This window comes from Chelonus insularis, unplaced genomic scaffold (assembly GCF_013357705.1).
Source record: "Chelonus insularis isolate UGA/USDA-ARS -01 unplaced genomic scaffold, ASM1335770v1 contig_323_pilon, whole genome shotgun sequence".
In the NCBI taxonomy this organism is placed as follows: domain Eukaryota; kingdom Metazoa; phylum Arthropoda; class Insecta; order Hymenoptera; family Braconidae; genus Chelonus; species Chelonus insularis.
In genome coordinates this window covers 442,794-459,423 of record NW_023276493.1, presented here as the reverse complement: position 1 = coordinate 459,423, position 16,630 = coordinate 442,794, and the positions used below count along the sequence as shown (strand labels likewise).

Below are 16,630 nucleotides of genomic sequence, written 5' to 3'. Positions count from 1 at the left end.
TGAAATTTCTTCTCATTAATATGCACAATTTTATTATTTAAATTACGGAAATCGTATAAAACAATATGGCTCCACACGATTCTGAAGCCTCTAGAGGATTTTTTATGAACTAGTTATTGTTTACTATTTAATAAAAAAACTGACAGAAAAATTGAGCTGTTTATTATAAAGTTGATTGAATTAATAATAAGAATATTTATAATAAAATGCATATTTTTTAAAAAATATATTAAAAATTTATGCAATCATATAATTATGATTCAATATCTCAGATATATTAATAAAAATAATAGTTCTAACTACACATCAGGTTATGCGTAAGCGTCATAAGAATATACAATTTAAACGTTAATTTATAAATTATTTAAATAAAAAGTTTGTGCATAATTATTCAAAATGATAAGTGATTATGAGTTATTCAATCAATTGTGTACAAAATTTGGAGTATGTCCACCAATAGAAATCTCAAATGCCATGAAAATTGCCAGGTAAACAATGAACAAATTTCTACTCATAATATAAATTATTATAACATTGTATTATATAATTTTTTTTTGTTTGTAGTTCTACCGGAGAATTACGACTACCTTGTTTATCAATTGTTGTGCCAGTTTGTGAAGTTATTGGTCGAGTTCTTGCATCAAGCTGCAAAATAAAATTAGTCGATCTTAGTGATTGTATGCTTGTTTCTAAAGGCCTATCTAAAATTTTTGATGCTCTTCAACAAGGCACAAATATAACTTACCTGAATTTAAGAGGAAATAATATAACTGGTCCTATAGTATCTCAATTAGGATATATTTTTCACCATAATAATACTTTAAAATGTCTTTATTTAGAGTGGAACAATTTAGGGACAAATATTGAAGATTTTGAAAATTTTTGTAAAGGCCTTTGTGTAAATTATAATATTGAAGAATTAGATTTAAGATATAACCAAATTACTCCACGTTGTGCTGAATTTTTAAGTGATGTCTTGAAAAAAAATAAATCGATAAAAATACTTAATTTAGCATGGAATACCTTAGGTGTTCAAGGAGGACAATTATTGTTGAATGGTATGAAAGAAAATAATAGCATTATAAAAATGAGCTTACGTGGTAATTGTATACCTAACGAAGTTATCGAAACTATTGACAATTACACTTACAAAAATCGGAGCAGAAAAATTGTTTCTCAAATAAATATGATGAAAGACATAGAAGAAGCTAGTGAAGCAATATTTAAAGAAAACCATGAAAAATTGAGGAATAATAGTAATGTATTTGTTGAATCAGAAGTATCCAATGTAAATAAACGATCAAAAGAAAAACATCAAATGGAAAATCATATACGTCAATCTCCTAAATATGACAATACAAATTTAAATTCAACTTCCATTGTAGCTTTAAATATTTTCGAAAAGAAAAACGAAAAGAATGAATCAGCTAATTTCCATTCAAACACTGATATAGCTGTAGAAGAAGATAATTCAAAAGATTCAGATTTAAATAGGAAAATTTCTGCATTAAATAAAATTCTTCACGATCGTACATCATTTGTAGATCTTTTAACAGATGAAATTTCTGTCAAAAATACGGAAATTGATTCAGCAAAATCTTTAATAAATCAACTACATCAAAAAATGAATGAATTAAAGGATAAGCATGAAAATTATGTTTTAGAAAAAACAAAAGAGATTTCTAATTTAATAGAAACTCAAAAAATTAATGAAGAAAATTGGAAAAAAATGTATAAAGAACTAGAGGAAACTCACAAGACTGTTGTATTAAAAAATAAGGAATGGGAGACCAAAGTTAATCGATACGAACGTGAAATTCACGATAATTCAGTAGAAATTATTTCTTTGAGAGAAAAATTAATAAATGAATCACAATATTATAAAAATATTATTGCGCAAAGTCGTATAAAAATTCATAAAGTAAAAAAAGAATTTGAAGAAAAAGAAAATAAACATAAATTAGATCTGAATGTTTTAAAAAATACTTTAAAAGAGACAACACAAGCGTTAGAAGAATGTCAAGCACAATTACAAAAGACTCGTACAGAGTTACGTGACACATTAACCAATTTATCTGATGTTAAATCAAAATTAAATGATCTTGAGCAGATTAATATAAAGTATAATAAATTAGAAGATTGTTTGCAAAAATTAAAAAATGAAAAAACATTACTTGAAGACAAGTTTACTGATTCTCAAAGATCCATAGCTAGTTTAAAGAGACAAGTTAATGCTCTACAAGGTGAATTAATAGAACCACAAAGACGTTATGATTTATTGAAAGAAGAATTGAATGAAGAAAAAAATAAAACTGCAAGACTGAAACAAGAGTTGACTGAAGAACGATCAAGACTTAAAGAGCAAGATGTTCAAATACAAAAAATGAATCAACAAATTACCATATTGAATAGTCAAATCAATGAGATTCAATTAAGTCATGCTGATGATATTAGAGCCAGAGAAAGAGAACATAAACACTTAAAAGAAATTATAGCTAATAGAGAACAGGATTTAAATGATTTAAAGTGAGTATTCTTTACACTATGTTTTTCTTTCTTTAAAAATAATTGATACTAATTTTTAATTATCGTAATTATGATTATTTTAATCTAGAGCTAGAGAAGCACAACGAGCTGGTCAGTTATATGCAGCATTTAGCAAGTACCTGAATCCAATGGATGCAACATTAATTACATGACATTTTCCTTTTATAATTAAAATAATTCATGAACAATTTAGTAAATTTTTCATTATTAATTTATATTTTACACTTTTGTATTAAAATGATCTATTATTAATATTTATTTAGAAATATAAGATTATTCGTACTGAATGTTTATTTATTACTTTGCCGTATTACTAGTACTTTATTTTACCAGTATTTATTTATGAATTAACTGTTCTATCATTATTAAAAAGTTTTTAATAATGATTTTACCCAACTATTCTATTACTTGATTAAATTGTTCAGCAAGTGAAATCATCAAAATTCTTTCAAGTATATTGACCGTACATACTTTTATGTAAAATGATATACTGACAATTCATTTTTTTTCTGTTATCTGAATAAAAGAAATATTCAGTCAATGTATTTTAATTATAATGTATTGCAATTGTTCATTAATAGAATTGCAAAATTTGTAATGATTTAGGTAATTAGAAAATAAATTTAATCAATTTGATGATAATAAATAATTTTTTTTAATAATTTAACTTGTTTTTCTATACATCAAAGTTATGATATAAAATATAATAATTTTCTTATTTATTCTGTTACAACCACATATTAATTACTTAACACAAAGTAAGATATGAGTGTATTGGGAAAAAAAAATACAGATTCGTAGGATAAAGTTAATTAATCAATTAGTTTAATAATAATATTATTATTTCTACTCATAAGAATAATAATCAAATAATTAATAGTAATAGTGAAAATAATAACAGCAAAAGATAAATAATATCTACAAAATCATTTCACTTTTTTGGATTAATTTGTTCCAAAAAATTCGTTTACATAAATAATATTTGTCACAATTGACTATAATAAATTACGTAAAAAAAACCTTATCATTTTATTAAAATGGCAGTAATAAAAGCTTGGTATGGCTCAATTCTTAATAAGCCAATAGGGAAAAATGAATACTCTTAAAATATTTTTAAGAGTCATAGAATATGTATACTGAGCTGCTGCAATATTTTTTTTTGAGAAAAAATTATTATTATTTCACAATTTTTAATAATATTCATCACAAATTTTCTACGATAAAAAGTATACATACATACACACAATTCATTAAATAAACATTGCAAGATGTTTGCAACAAATTCATGTTACACATAACATCAATGTCATCACTTCTCTAATGTAGAGATACTTGATATCATAAATTATGATCTTGACGCTCATAACAATAAAATGTAAATCGAGGCATTAAGTATATCATACACTCATAGAAGACAAAAATATATATGTATATTCATATATATATATATATTTTAGAGATTTATTTTACTAATTGTTTCGTATACAATCCTCGTTGTCGTTGAAATTGAACATATAAGTGACCACGCCTTTACTCTCAAGCACATGATTACTTATCTTTCAACGGCATAACATTTTAATATCTGTAATACGACAGTGCACGATCTAGATATTCCAATCTCAGGCACGTGCTTGACTTATGTATGTAATAACTTCTTAGCTAATGTACATTTTGACTCATTCTTGTACAGCTGTCTTTTTATTTTATTTTAGAGTTATGACAAATCCATCAAGGCACAAAGTCTAAATTATTAATATTATTATTTTTAATATTATATATATATATATATATTAAATACTTGATTTATATAATTGACTAATTAAGACAAAAATTTACTTGATAAATTTAACATAGAAATACCACTTAAATCAAGTTGAATTTGTCTAACAATTAGTAAGTCATTTCAGGGTATGTATAAGGTACCCAAATAAATTTTATTATATTTTTTTTGAAGCGTCGATCAATAATTAAATACCATTGATAATTTTCATCATATTAGTTGTTATTTTTATTTTAAATTGAGGCTCGATTTTATGAATGTTTTTTTTTTCTTTTTCCAGTTCATTTACTATCTTAGATTGCAAATATTATGCTGTTTTGACTACAAAAAGTTAAATTCATTTATCAACATACACACAGATAAATAAATAAAACAAAATATCTTTAATTGAATATCATTACTAAGTCGAGGATTTTTAGCACATTTTATAATGATTTTTTTTCTGATTACTTATCCACATTTGTTTATCACTTTCATTTTAATAATTTTCTTTGGTCATAAAATCATGACTGTTATTTTTTAAATTACAATTGCAATGGAACAAAAAAAAAACTTTTTAAAATTTATTACACATTTGTTTAATGAAAATTTTTTATTTTTAAGATAATTGAGTTTATTATTTTTATTGACAACCCTAGACTTAAGATAGATGTTTTCACAAATGATTATCAATATAGAAATAAATAATTTTAAAACATTTGGAAGATGCAAATTATTTTTTTTTAATGATTATTTATTAATTTATCTACTTAATTTTATTTAGTTTTTTTATAAACTTTTTAAAATGAATAAGGATATTCAGCAAGATAATTTTTGATTGGTAAAGGAAGGTGGTCAGTGTTAAGTTTATTTTTATTAACAACAAGTCTAGCGAGATGTGATAAAGATCTAACTTGTTTAATAAGTGGCTTAGTTAAATAAATTTGACTGTAAAGTTGTCCACTGTAATCTACCCAAACTTCTCGTCTATTCTCTTCTATTCTCGAGTATTCGACATAATGTTCAAGCATTTTTATCGGACAATCAAATAAAGGCATGGCAAGAACAAGTCTTGGTTCAGCATCAAGTCGAAATTGTCCAAAAAAATAATGAACTCGAACAGAAGTAGGACCACGATTAGTTTGAACTGAGATTGCAAAGGTATATCGACTATCAGAACTGTCTCGCATTAACCATCGTCCAATAGGAACATTTTTAAGAAGATTTTCACTCTGTTGCCAGCTAAGTCCTTCGTGGTACCACCCACTAGTGTGTAATAGTCTCTTGATCTCTGCCAACTTAACCAAATCTTTATCTTGAGGATAGGTGTCAAATCCCCATGGGAATGGCATTAACCAAGAGACTGGAGTTGTTGGGGCGTCTTCTCTTCTCTCGTTTTCTCCAAGAACTGTCGGATTATTATCCATTTGCACTAAACCTCCACCGTTAAAATTATTTTTGCTCCTAACAGCTCCATTGACTCCTCCATCTGCAATATTTGGACTCGTCATGGCTGTAATATTTACGGTACATTGTCCAACGTTCGGTGGTAATTGAATGGTTGCATTCACTTGGATTTGGACGGCTCCTGGATCATCAGTGCTTGAAGATTTACGGGCTTCCACGCCATTTACAACGGATGTTGATGTTTGACATGGGTTAGTTGGTAAATTACCATGACAAGAATTTAATTTTGAACTGCAACAACATCCAGAAGAAAGTTTATGATGGTTAGAGTTCGCAGTTGAATTTTTATCTTGAGGAGCAGACGATAAATCATTAACTGGTGACTTGGTACTTGAATTACGTCGGATTCCAGGTAATTCTTGACAACCACTCGGTGGTAATATCAAATCTTCCAATTTATCTTCCGTAAATGAACTATCTTCAAAATATTTAATGTCAGATAAAGTGTCTACACATCCATTATCAGTAAAAATAACTTGACTTGGAGAATCTTCGGTAGACAGCCTTTTTTGTACTAAACAACCACCTCCTGATAACTTAGGCCTGATTTCAATTCTTGGACTTTGAAGGAAAGTTTCAGAATCTGTACTTTGAATTAAACAACCTCCTGATTGAATTTTAGGTGTTGTAATTGTCATAGTACTACCAGCAAGATCACAAGTCTTATTAATTTGACATTCTGGACTTGATCGTAAACCAGATAAATTGATGATATTTTTCTCTTGATTTTTCATTAACTGATCAGTACTAAAAATACCTGATGGTGCTTCTATTTTGTTTGTACCATTTTGACCATTTGATTGAATAATTGCAGGCCCATGAATAATTGTTGGAGCGTTGATAATGCATCCTCCACCACTATGGTAGCCACGGGGTACTAACAGACCACCACAGCTATAATAATTTCCACTACTATCTAGTGATTGCATAGTTGAATCTTCAATTTTTGAACTAGGATTACAACAACCATGTGCAGGAAATCGGAGTCGGCAGTTTGGACACATGACTGTCAGCATCTTGAATTATTGAAATTTGTCGACATAATCAGCAAGACTCCTGAAAACATTTAAATAAATTATTAATTTTTTGAAGCACATTTTAGCTACTTGTATTTATCAATTAAGATATCATTTAATTATAATAACTCTTTTAAAATATTGATGATATCATTTTGCTTAAGAAATAGTAACACTATATTAAATGGTGTGTTGAATATCTAGTACAGATCCCAGATAGAAAGAGGAGAATCAATGTAACTGAAGACATAAATATCCCTATATAATATGATAACATCTTCTATCCCAAGTTGGGACACTCGATAAAAAGTTTATCAATAATTTTAATTGTGAATTAGAGACACACTTTAATTTTTTCGTAGAAATGTTGACTTCATTCAATCATTTTTATCAATGATGATTTTTTTTATCAAAAAAAAAAAAGAAGAAAAAAAAGATCCTCTTAGCATTTCAACACAAATATTAAAACAGATTATATATGAAAAATATATCATGAAGATTACAATAACAAGAATTTAATCAATTAATAAAGTTATTCTTGTTAATCGAAGTTTTACGAAGAATAATGAAAATATAAGAATTAAACAAGAGATTGATAAAGTAATCAATCAGCGTGTGGAGAAGATGATTTACCAACACACTTTTATCGTAATACTTGAAGAATACCGACACAGAAATGAAAAAAAATAATGAAATAATATGAAAACATACACATCATGGGCAGCTACCGAAGGCGGAAACACTCGATTCTTCGAATTCGTCACGAAAGAGCAAGCTACGCTTGACAGTACATCATATCTAAACTTTGCCGGCAAGATTCTTAGAATGACCTATTGATGAGGCGCGACGAAGGACCGCTAAAGATCTTTTGCACGCAACCAAGCCGCTTCATTTTGTTTGCTCCGCTCTTTCCAAGTCTTTATGCTTTATTCGTAACTAACTCTAGATGCTACTGTCTATCTTCTGGGAATTCAATAATAATCATTTATACTTAATCTAACGCTGCTATAACAGAGAAGTCATCAAGTCGACACAACGTGCAATCAAAAACATATTTTCCCAACGGAAATGGAAATACATCTAATCAACGAGTTACACACTGTTGGTAACATAATCTCTATAAATTCTTGGAAAATAATCATCAGTTTCGTATTTATTCATTTGAGAAAAAATTAAGGTTAAGTATTTTTAATTATGCTTCAAATAAATATTTGCAATTCTATGTTATTATTTATTTTTTTAAAAAAATTCATAATGAGTATTATTATTATTATTATTATGATTGATTATAGTAATTGTTAGAATTTTTTTTTTATTTGTGATGTTATAAGGTTGTTATACGTTCAGGGCAATCAACTATGTCGACACGTGTGTCAAAGTATATACTGATAGTATTTGTGGAGTTACGCGAAAGCGAACTTCCGCGAAATTGAATCGCTTATTTGCTCGCCATACATCGTGAGTTCGCGACTTCAAGAGTCGTATGTCGCAATGCCAGAAGGCCAAGCCCCCATTTAGAAGTTTGTCGTGATCATAGTGGCTTGTACATATATGTAAGCACCACAATTACGCATAATTTAAATGTCCAAGAATCTATACTTTATCTTTAATCACAAAAAAACAATACTTATTATCATTAACTGATTTCTCATTTAAATCGTAAAATGTCTAAATAATAAAAATTTAATTTTATATAACAATGTCGAAATTTTAAATGGTCTGTTTCACTTTATTATATTATCATATGTTCGTTTGTTTGTTTATTAACAAAGGATTTAAACATTTATAATGAATTTTTAAAATCAAAGATTTGTTTTTTGAATATGTAATAAGAATAATTATGTAAAGGAATGCAGATAAAAATTCTTGCCCAATATTATTCAGTTTATAAAATTAATTAGTGGAAGTCATTTACAATAGTATTCGTAGAAATATATTTCTTGTTTTATTGGAATATTGAATAATATTTTTATTTTATTCAGTAAATGATGATGATGTTAAAGAAGAAAAATCTTACTATCTTGTACACATGTTTTTTTCAAAAGAACAAAAAAAAAGAAACATTAAAAAAAGTAATTAATTTTTTATCTTAATAATATAATGAAAATATTAAACATTAAGAAGAATTTTAGTTGCACTTAAACGGAAAATAAAAAAAAAATAAAATAAATAAATGTAAAAGATTTTGACATGATGTAATTTTATGATAATTTGTTTATGACATTCATAATCCTGTAATAGATTTTTTTTTCCATCATTCTATGAAAAAATATCCCATGAATATTAATATATTTATTTTCATTTTATCAATGCTCTAAATCCTCATAAATACTTCTCAGAGTAGAATCACGATTTTGGGGTCAAATTCTTATGAAAAAAAATATCATTCAAAAGCATAATATATAAAATATTTTCTCTTTTCCGGTTTTCTTATTTTTTACTTTTTCAATTAAGTCGAATTTCTAAGTATGACATGAACTCATTTCTATTCAACGTATATAACGGTGTTTAGTTGGATTTCATGTTACTTAAATAATATATATTTAAGTAATAACAATTTAAAAAAGTCAGAAACTAGAACTGTAAATATTAACAAGTCATAAAACTCGAATAAAAAAAAAAAGAGAGAAACAATTGATAATAAATGTAATAATTAATTTTTAAAATTCTATTTAATAAAACTTAATTTATTGTGTTAAAGAATATTGCTGATTTTATGAAGAATTTTTTAAATAATGACCACTTGAAAAAATGAATACTTAAACAATAAAAAAAATGTAAGATATATTTTTATTTATAATGAAATAAAATTACACATGCAATTTGGCATGTAATAGTGTAATAATATATAACGTATAAAAGTAGAAATGACTGCTGTGCAAAACGTCTTGAATTCTCAGAATAACCAGGCGAGTGATTATCGATAGGGAAATTGAATAACAAATTCTTGTAGCAATATACAATTGCAAGAAAATTGGAATAAAATTAGAGTGAATTTATAGATTTCAGGGACGTAATACTTAACACTCACTATTTAATCAATCTAGTTTTTTAGGAATAAAAGCTAAAAAAAAATTGATTAGCAGAACCAGGAAGTTTTGCCAAGAGATATTTAAGTACATAAGATAAATACGGAACATGTTTATGAAAGCACATTGTAATATTGAGTGATTGCTTGGAAATGGTGCATAAAAATGAAAGAAAAAAAAAATAAATAAAATCAGATGCCTGACGATGTTTTCCATGAAATGAGTTTTAAGTATATACCTGAATCCTATTTATCCTTCCTGAAGCTGAGTGTTTCTAAAGAAAATAGTCTTTTCTCGCGTTAACTCACATTACCATAACTAACCTTGGCCAATCTCGTAGTCTTGGACGTTTACAAGGCTTAAAACACCGTAAAAGCAGCCAAGGACTGTACTCGATATGCCGGATATGAGAGAATATTTACTGGCCAAGTTTAGTTCAGCCTTCAAGTGCATTATATGGAGAGAAGAGAGTAGAGTAGAGGGACTTAACTCTAGACTCAGTACACTGTGTGTTAAGTATGTAACGGATTGCAGAACACAAACATTGCTTGCATTAGCGTGGAATGCAGTAATCAAAGTATCTCCTGCGGTATTTTTACCTTTATTCTTACCACAAGAAAAGGAAAATTTTCAAGTACTGACCACGAAGCTATCACATTAGTTTGAATAAAGTATTCAAAAAAATATTTGATTATTCTCTAATGAATAACATATTGTTTTAAAATATTTCTAAATGATATTGGTCCATTATAAAACTTATTCTTTCAAGAGTATGTTGAATAGATGAAGATCATAAATACATATGATATTATCATGAGAAACTTTTTCTTTTATGATTGTCAATTCTGCATTCACAGAAAAGAAAGTTCTTTCAATTCTGTATATAATAGATATCTGGTATATTTTTCTTGACATTTCATCTAATAGATGCATTTTGCCAACATAAATAACAAACAATGAATTGCAGATTTATACAACTAAAGGTGAAATAAAAGCTGAAAGCTGAAAAAAGGCAGCTGCAGCTAGATTTTTGCCCCTGGCCAGCTGTTACTTTTGGTATGAAAACCGTTTTCAGAGTAACACCGAGTCCAAAGGGAGTAGAGAAAGAAGCACTAAAGAAGAGAAAAAGAAAAAAAAAAGGTAGAAAGAGCAAAATGTAAGAGAGAAGATATTTTTCTTGTTTCTTTGGTACATACATACTTCTCGTCTTGCAAAAGATTGAAAGTGCAGGTTTGTAAGGTTTATGGGTAAATCTACAGCACTCTCTTTCTCTTACCATTCTTCTGGAACTCTGAAAAAGGGCCGTCGGCTGCATCCGACTTCTTGGCAACAATTATCAGAGCAAACGTTGTGTAAAGGGACGATTGCACACGTATCCTTCTCTCTTTTTCATTTGTTTATTTCTGTATATTCTTTCTCTTTCTCTACTCTACTCCGAATCACGTTTTCTCCAAACCCAAGTACAACTTGACTTGATAGAAATAATCCTATCTCTCTTACACCAATGTCTTTTATTCGATGCAGGAATGCGGAGAGAGCCTCCACTCAACAACCACATCGACCTAAAGTATAAGAGAGAGTAAGTAAGACGATAGAAATATAGATGAAAGATAAAGACAACAATCGAAGAAAACATGGTGGGGGAATTCAAGAAATTTAACATCGTTGTTTCATTTTCCAGGAGAGAGAAAGTTCATTCTTGGGATCCTCATGATTTCAAATGCTCACCATTCTCATCTGTCAAGCCTTATTATTTTAATTATTATCTTTTTTTATCAGTGTATATCAATCAACATGGATTTATATTCTAATGAAAAATTTCACTATTTAAATTGAATCAAATTTGAAATTATAACTCATTAATTAAAACCACAAACTAAAAGAAATATATATATATTGTGCTTTGTATAACATTCAATAAACTGACTGTTCATAACCTCATCATAAATAATAAAAAATCATCTCTCATGTTTATATAGTTTATTTAATCAATATCACCATTATCATGATATGAGTTATAATTCAAAATAAAAGTAATTCTAGTGAAACATTTTCAACATTGTCTCTAAAAACTTTGATGACTTTAATCTTTTTTAAACTCCTCACCTAAGATTTTTTTGCAAACGTTGCAAATTATGATTATTAATCCTTTTATAATTGTCTCACAATTTATTCCACGACACAAATTGCACTGTATACTAGAATAATTATTACTCAATAAACTTCACTTAACTTTTTATCATACCTAATATATTGATATCATTTAGTTAAATAAATAATATAAAACACTTAGTTAACTGATTTTAAGTATTTTACACAGTAATAAGTGACTTTAAAGTTTATTTTTATTTCAACATAATCATCTTTAAATAAAGTTAAAATACTTTGGCGTGATAGTTAGTATAAAAGTCAATGAATAACTTAATACCACGACACAACTGTACTGAATGAATTTGTAATGTCTCATCTCAACAGACTAGACATTGACGGCTAGAGTGGAGGGAGTAACCAGGTGGAGGGAGAAATATATAAGTGGAAGGGGAACTGAGATAACAAGAGAGAGGGGGAAGTTGTAGAAATTACATCTATAGATATACTCATATGTGTACTTATACGTCATATCTCATACATATGAAAAAATTCAATGTATACGTGCAGTGTAACAATTATAGATGATTATTAAGAAATCGTAGGTGGAAAAGAGAAAAGAAAAAATAATAACATAGACATAAAGATGAATTTATAATTTCAATAATATTATTGCTTATCAAAGCATACTTATAATTGTAATGAGTCTATTTTTATTGATCAATCTATAAGTGATAATTATATTATCTATTTATCTAATGACTGATTATTGTGTAAAATATATTTTTAAATAGTATTATTCATATCATTTGAATGGAGCTGTGATGTTATAAAAAAAAATTCACACGATAGTGTTTTAATATATTATAAAATACCGTGGGTGATAAATATATGTACGCCTACTATAGAGAGAAAAATTTTCTATCAATAACAACATAATAGATGAAATATATAAAAAAGAAAAATGTTGAAAAGAATGCAATCAAGTTTTATTTCTCATGTGACTAACCTCCACATATCATTCTTATTTAGTTCTAAATATAGATTTACTCATGATTGGTATTTGTAAGAATCCTACAGATATGAGGAAAGAGATACTTTGATATATTATATAGATACATAGTACTATAGTAGGTTTTTACATCATGATTGTCATCACATGGAAAAATTCTCTGTTTACACGTGTCAAGTGTATCCATGTGTAATTTTATGAATGTAAGTTGAGTAATATATTAAGAAGACATGTTGAGAAATTTTCTAATAATTTTTGAAATACATATTTAAAAAAAAAAAAAAAAATTTCAATCACGTACTGTAGATAAGAGATATTTACTGAATAAAAAAAAATATATAAATATTTGTATGTTATTATAATTATTAGATAATTAAAATTTTAATATTATTAGTAATAAATTGATAATATTATTTATATTTATCATTGAATTATAATGTGACGATAATTTATTTCACAAGCTAGATAATTATGAACTACAAAAAAAAAAAAAATTTTTTTTTTCCATCTGGCAGTTCATATTCATTTCTAAGTAACTCATTATTTAGTACTCAAGGAAAATCACGTGACCTACATTTCCGTTAGTTGCCAAGGTTAACAAGCATTTCCGTGTCCACTGATAATTCAACGAGATATTGTGATTTTTAGTCTAATTGTTAAAGTTTCTTAGAAATAATTGCAAACTTTAATACTACTTAAGTGTTATTAAATGACTTGCAAACGAAATAAGAAATTAATATTGTTTATGATATTTCTAGAAAGTGCTTTCAATCATTTATATTTCCAATAATTTTTAATTCTTTCCATGAAAATTATTTCATTAAGAGTTAATGTGGATGCCATTTCATAACTATTTGCATGCATTCATTAATTTTTTTTCTCAGAAAGTCATTTTCATAAATTACATATTCAATTTCTTTCATTCTAACATACTACGAATATCATAAATTATTTCCTGTAGTTTATCAAAAAAAAAAAAAAAATGAAAAAAATGTTTAACTGTCAAAAGTAAAATGTACTCAATTGCTTTGGTAAAAGGTATGTTGCTCCATAACAGGGACAATAGAATGTTACCCAAACTTAGGTATTTATAAGAAAAATGAAATTAAAAAAAAATTGATTTAATTAAATTTCTATTGTTAAAAATAGATTATTATTAATAAATATGTTTAAATATAAATTAAAAATAAACTATTACGTAATAATGAATTAATTATATTTTTATAATAAAACTGAAACAATTTTTTAATTAAAGAAAAAATGAAAACAAATGTTGACTGTCTGTATATATTGAAGAAATAAAACACGTGGACTGTTGGACAGATGATCTTAATTAGCGAATAAAGATCCATCTACAGCAGAAGTTTTTGAAGATGCAACAAAAACTTGACACCTGTCGGTTCAGTTATCTTTTCAATATTATTCAATCAACATTGAACATCAATCAAAAAACATAACAATAACTTTTGAAATCTGATAAATAATATTTCAATTTTATTTTCACATTATTTACCTAAATAATCAACTTAAGTTTATTTCTCAAATAAAATTGAAATTTATTTAAAAAAAAAAATATTTATATACACAATAATTGTATTATTTATTTTTTATTTGAATGGTTAATTTAAAATGTCAATTCGTATGATGGTAAATGGTCAAAGTAATTTTTTATCATCATCAAAGAAAGACATAATTGAATGAAATAAACTAAATTAACAAGTTAAGTGAATGAAAATGTAACTATAACTAACTGAATAAGAAAAATTTCAGTATATTATTGTGAATACTAAATATCCAACGATACTGATAATATTGACTTAGTGCAAATACCTAAAAATTCCTCGATCTTTTAATATTATTAATCCAATAATTCTTTAATGAGAAATTCTCAGTGGGATATGGTTCCTGGAGAAGTAAATCGGATTACACCGTTGAGTGGGGGAGTTGATTCTCTCATGAATCAAAATAGAGACAGATGAGTTTTAAGCGCTCCAGGAGAGCTCTAAGGTTTATATGTAGTAATTGATGATGAAAAAGAGATGATGCGTTTTAGGGGGGGTAGCAACAGGGTGGGCGGCAACGTCTTCTAAGAATTGCATAGCCTTAGGTCGATCGATCGAATAAGAGCGGGATCGTCGTCCGAAAGGGTGCGCGCACAAGCGCATCGCAAATTCTTGGTGTAGGGCATCAAGCAACAATATATACATATATGATATATCCGTGTGCGCGCATCGCACGAGTGCACGAGTTCCAGGAACTACACCACGACAACTCCTCTTGGTCGGATTGTGGCGGCTGCATAGGCGTGGCAAAGCCTGCTCTTCTAAGGGCTACAATTCTACCAAGAGAGATCCAATCTTCACCAAGTCTATCTCACTGTCTTTTTTCCTTCTTTGTACATAAGACCCCTTAGAGACCCGCCTCCTCAGGTTTCCTCCATATGTTTCCCCTCATTTCTTGATCCTCTCTTTTCTCGAAAAAATTCTCGCGCCGTCTATTCGGACATCTAAACGAATACCTTACGGCTAGCCAACGATAACCCGGCCGTTTACATTGGCTACTACATTTTTTTAGACTGCCTGAAGACCCAAAAAGAATATCTCAAATCACATTAGAGTCACGAAAAAAAATTATTAAACTATTTCTTTAAACGAGTTTTATTTTATGTCTTTTTTACTACTGGCTTTTTAATTATATCTACTAGATTTTAGATATACCTGTACCTAAAAGTTAAATTTACTCTTTAAAAGTGAAATTAATTTTTTATTCATTTTGGAGTATAGATTATTATTTCCTTTTTCTTTTCTAATTTTGTTTTGATTTTATTTTTATGTCTACTGATGAACATTTATACTTTAACGGAAAAGAGAGAGAAGGAAAAGATTGAAGGCAGCTTTAAGAGTTTGTAAGCGCAGCTGATTCTTGGAAGGTTTCACATGCCCCGTAATCTTTCGCGAATAGACATTTCGTTTTATTCCTTACTATATACCTTAAAAATTTATTCTTTTTCTTTTTGCATTGTTTTCAATTTTCTTTGTTTCATTTTGTTAAACCATATTTTATATCGAGAAATATGATCTCTTATCCTTCTGACTGCATTTAATTTGATTGAAATTTTATCCTAATTTTTCTTGAGTCCTGAAGAAACTATTTTTAATATTTAATCATTTATTTTATTTCATTTTTCCAACATAAATTAAACATGATTTTAATTATATAAACAATAAATAATTTAATCAATAATAGTATCTAATTTATAAATGTAAGAAATTAAATAAATCTTATAAATAATTTTCAATTTTTAATTTATAAAATTTACCAAATTTCGTATTTAAATAATATATATATTTTTTATAGCAAAATTAGAAAAACCCTTAATTAAATTTATCAACACACACTAGTAGTTAAATCAACGACTACGTCATTTCTTATCTGAATAAAACCATTTGTTTGATCTTTATTATTTCAGTCGAAATGAAACTTGAAAAATAATTACATACTCTAAATAACAAAATTAATAATTGTTATCTTTTAATTGTATTTTATTCATTAATAAATAAAACATGGATTAAAATTGACAATTCTTCTTCCTATATACCAATAATGTACGACAGATGAGCAGAATATTTAAATTGTGTAGGTTTTGTGTGGTTCATTGACCTTTATACCTATATCCGCATACACATCTAAGTAAAGTCTATCTACAACATAG

The 16,630-nt window shown here is 27.2% G+C and overlaps 2 protein-coding genes across 9 annotated transcripts in view; one reads left to right on the top strand and one right to left on the bottom strand.

Annotated features, from left to right (window-relative positions):
* The first annotated feature begins 87 nt into the window (after positions 1-87).
* LOC118065808 (leucine-rich repeat-containing protein 45-like) lies at positions 88-2,785 on the top strand. Its single transcript, XM_035081328.1, has 3 exons — positions 88-488; positions 565-2,526; positions 2,615-2,785. The coding sequence occupies exons 1-3, from the start codon at positions 397-399 to the stop codon at positions 2,697-2,699; spliced, it is 2,139 nt and encodes a 712-aa protein (XP_034937219.1). The 5' UTR covers positions 88-396; the 3' UTR covers positions 2,700-2,785.
* A 682-nt stretch (positions 2,786-3,467) lies between these two features.
* The window catches only part of LOC118065782 (uncharacterized), a 33,126-nt gene continuing 19,963 nt past the window's right edge, over positions 3,468-16,630 (bottom strand). For 7 of the 8 annotated variants that reach the window (XM_035081285.1, XM_035081282.1, XM_035081280.1 and 4 more), the window contains one exon: positions 3,468-6,829. In XM_035081285.1, coding sequence (XP_034937176.1) covers positions 5,107-6,789 — 1,683 coding nt within the window. In that variant the 5' untranslated portion in view covers positions 6,790-6,829 and the 3' untranslated portion in view covers positions 3,468-5,106. Of the gene's footprint in view, positions 6,830-11,924; positions 12,272-16,630 lie in introns of those variants that run through there. The other variant, XM_035081286.1, reaches the window with a different exon arrangement.

Coding starts and splice junctions, on each gene's coding strand:
- LOC118065808 (XM_035081328.1), top strand. CDS start 397: ATGATAAGTGATTATGAGTTATTCAATCAATTGTGTACAAAATTTGGA. Junction 489..564: donor AATGCCATGAAAATTGCCAG/GTAAACAATGAA, acceptor TTTTGTTTGTAG/TTCTACCGGAGAATTACGAC. Junction 2,527..2,614: donor CAGGATTTAAATGATTTAAA/GTGAGTATTCTT, acceptor ATTTTAATCTAG/AGCTAGAGAAGCACAACGAG.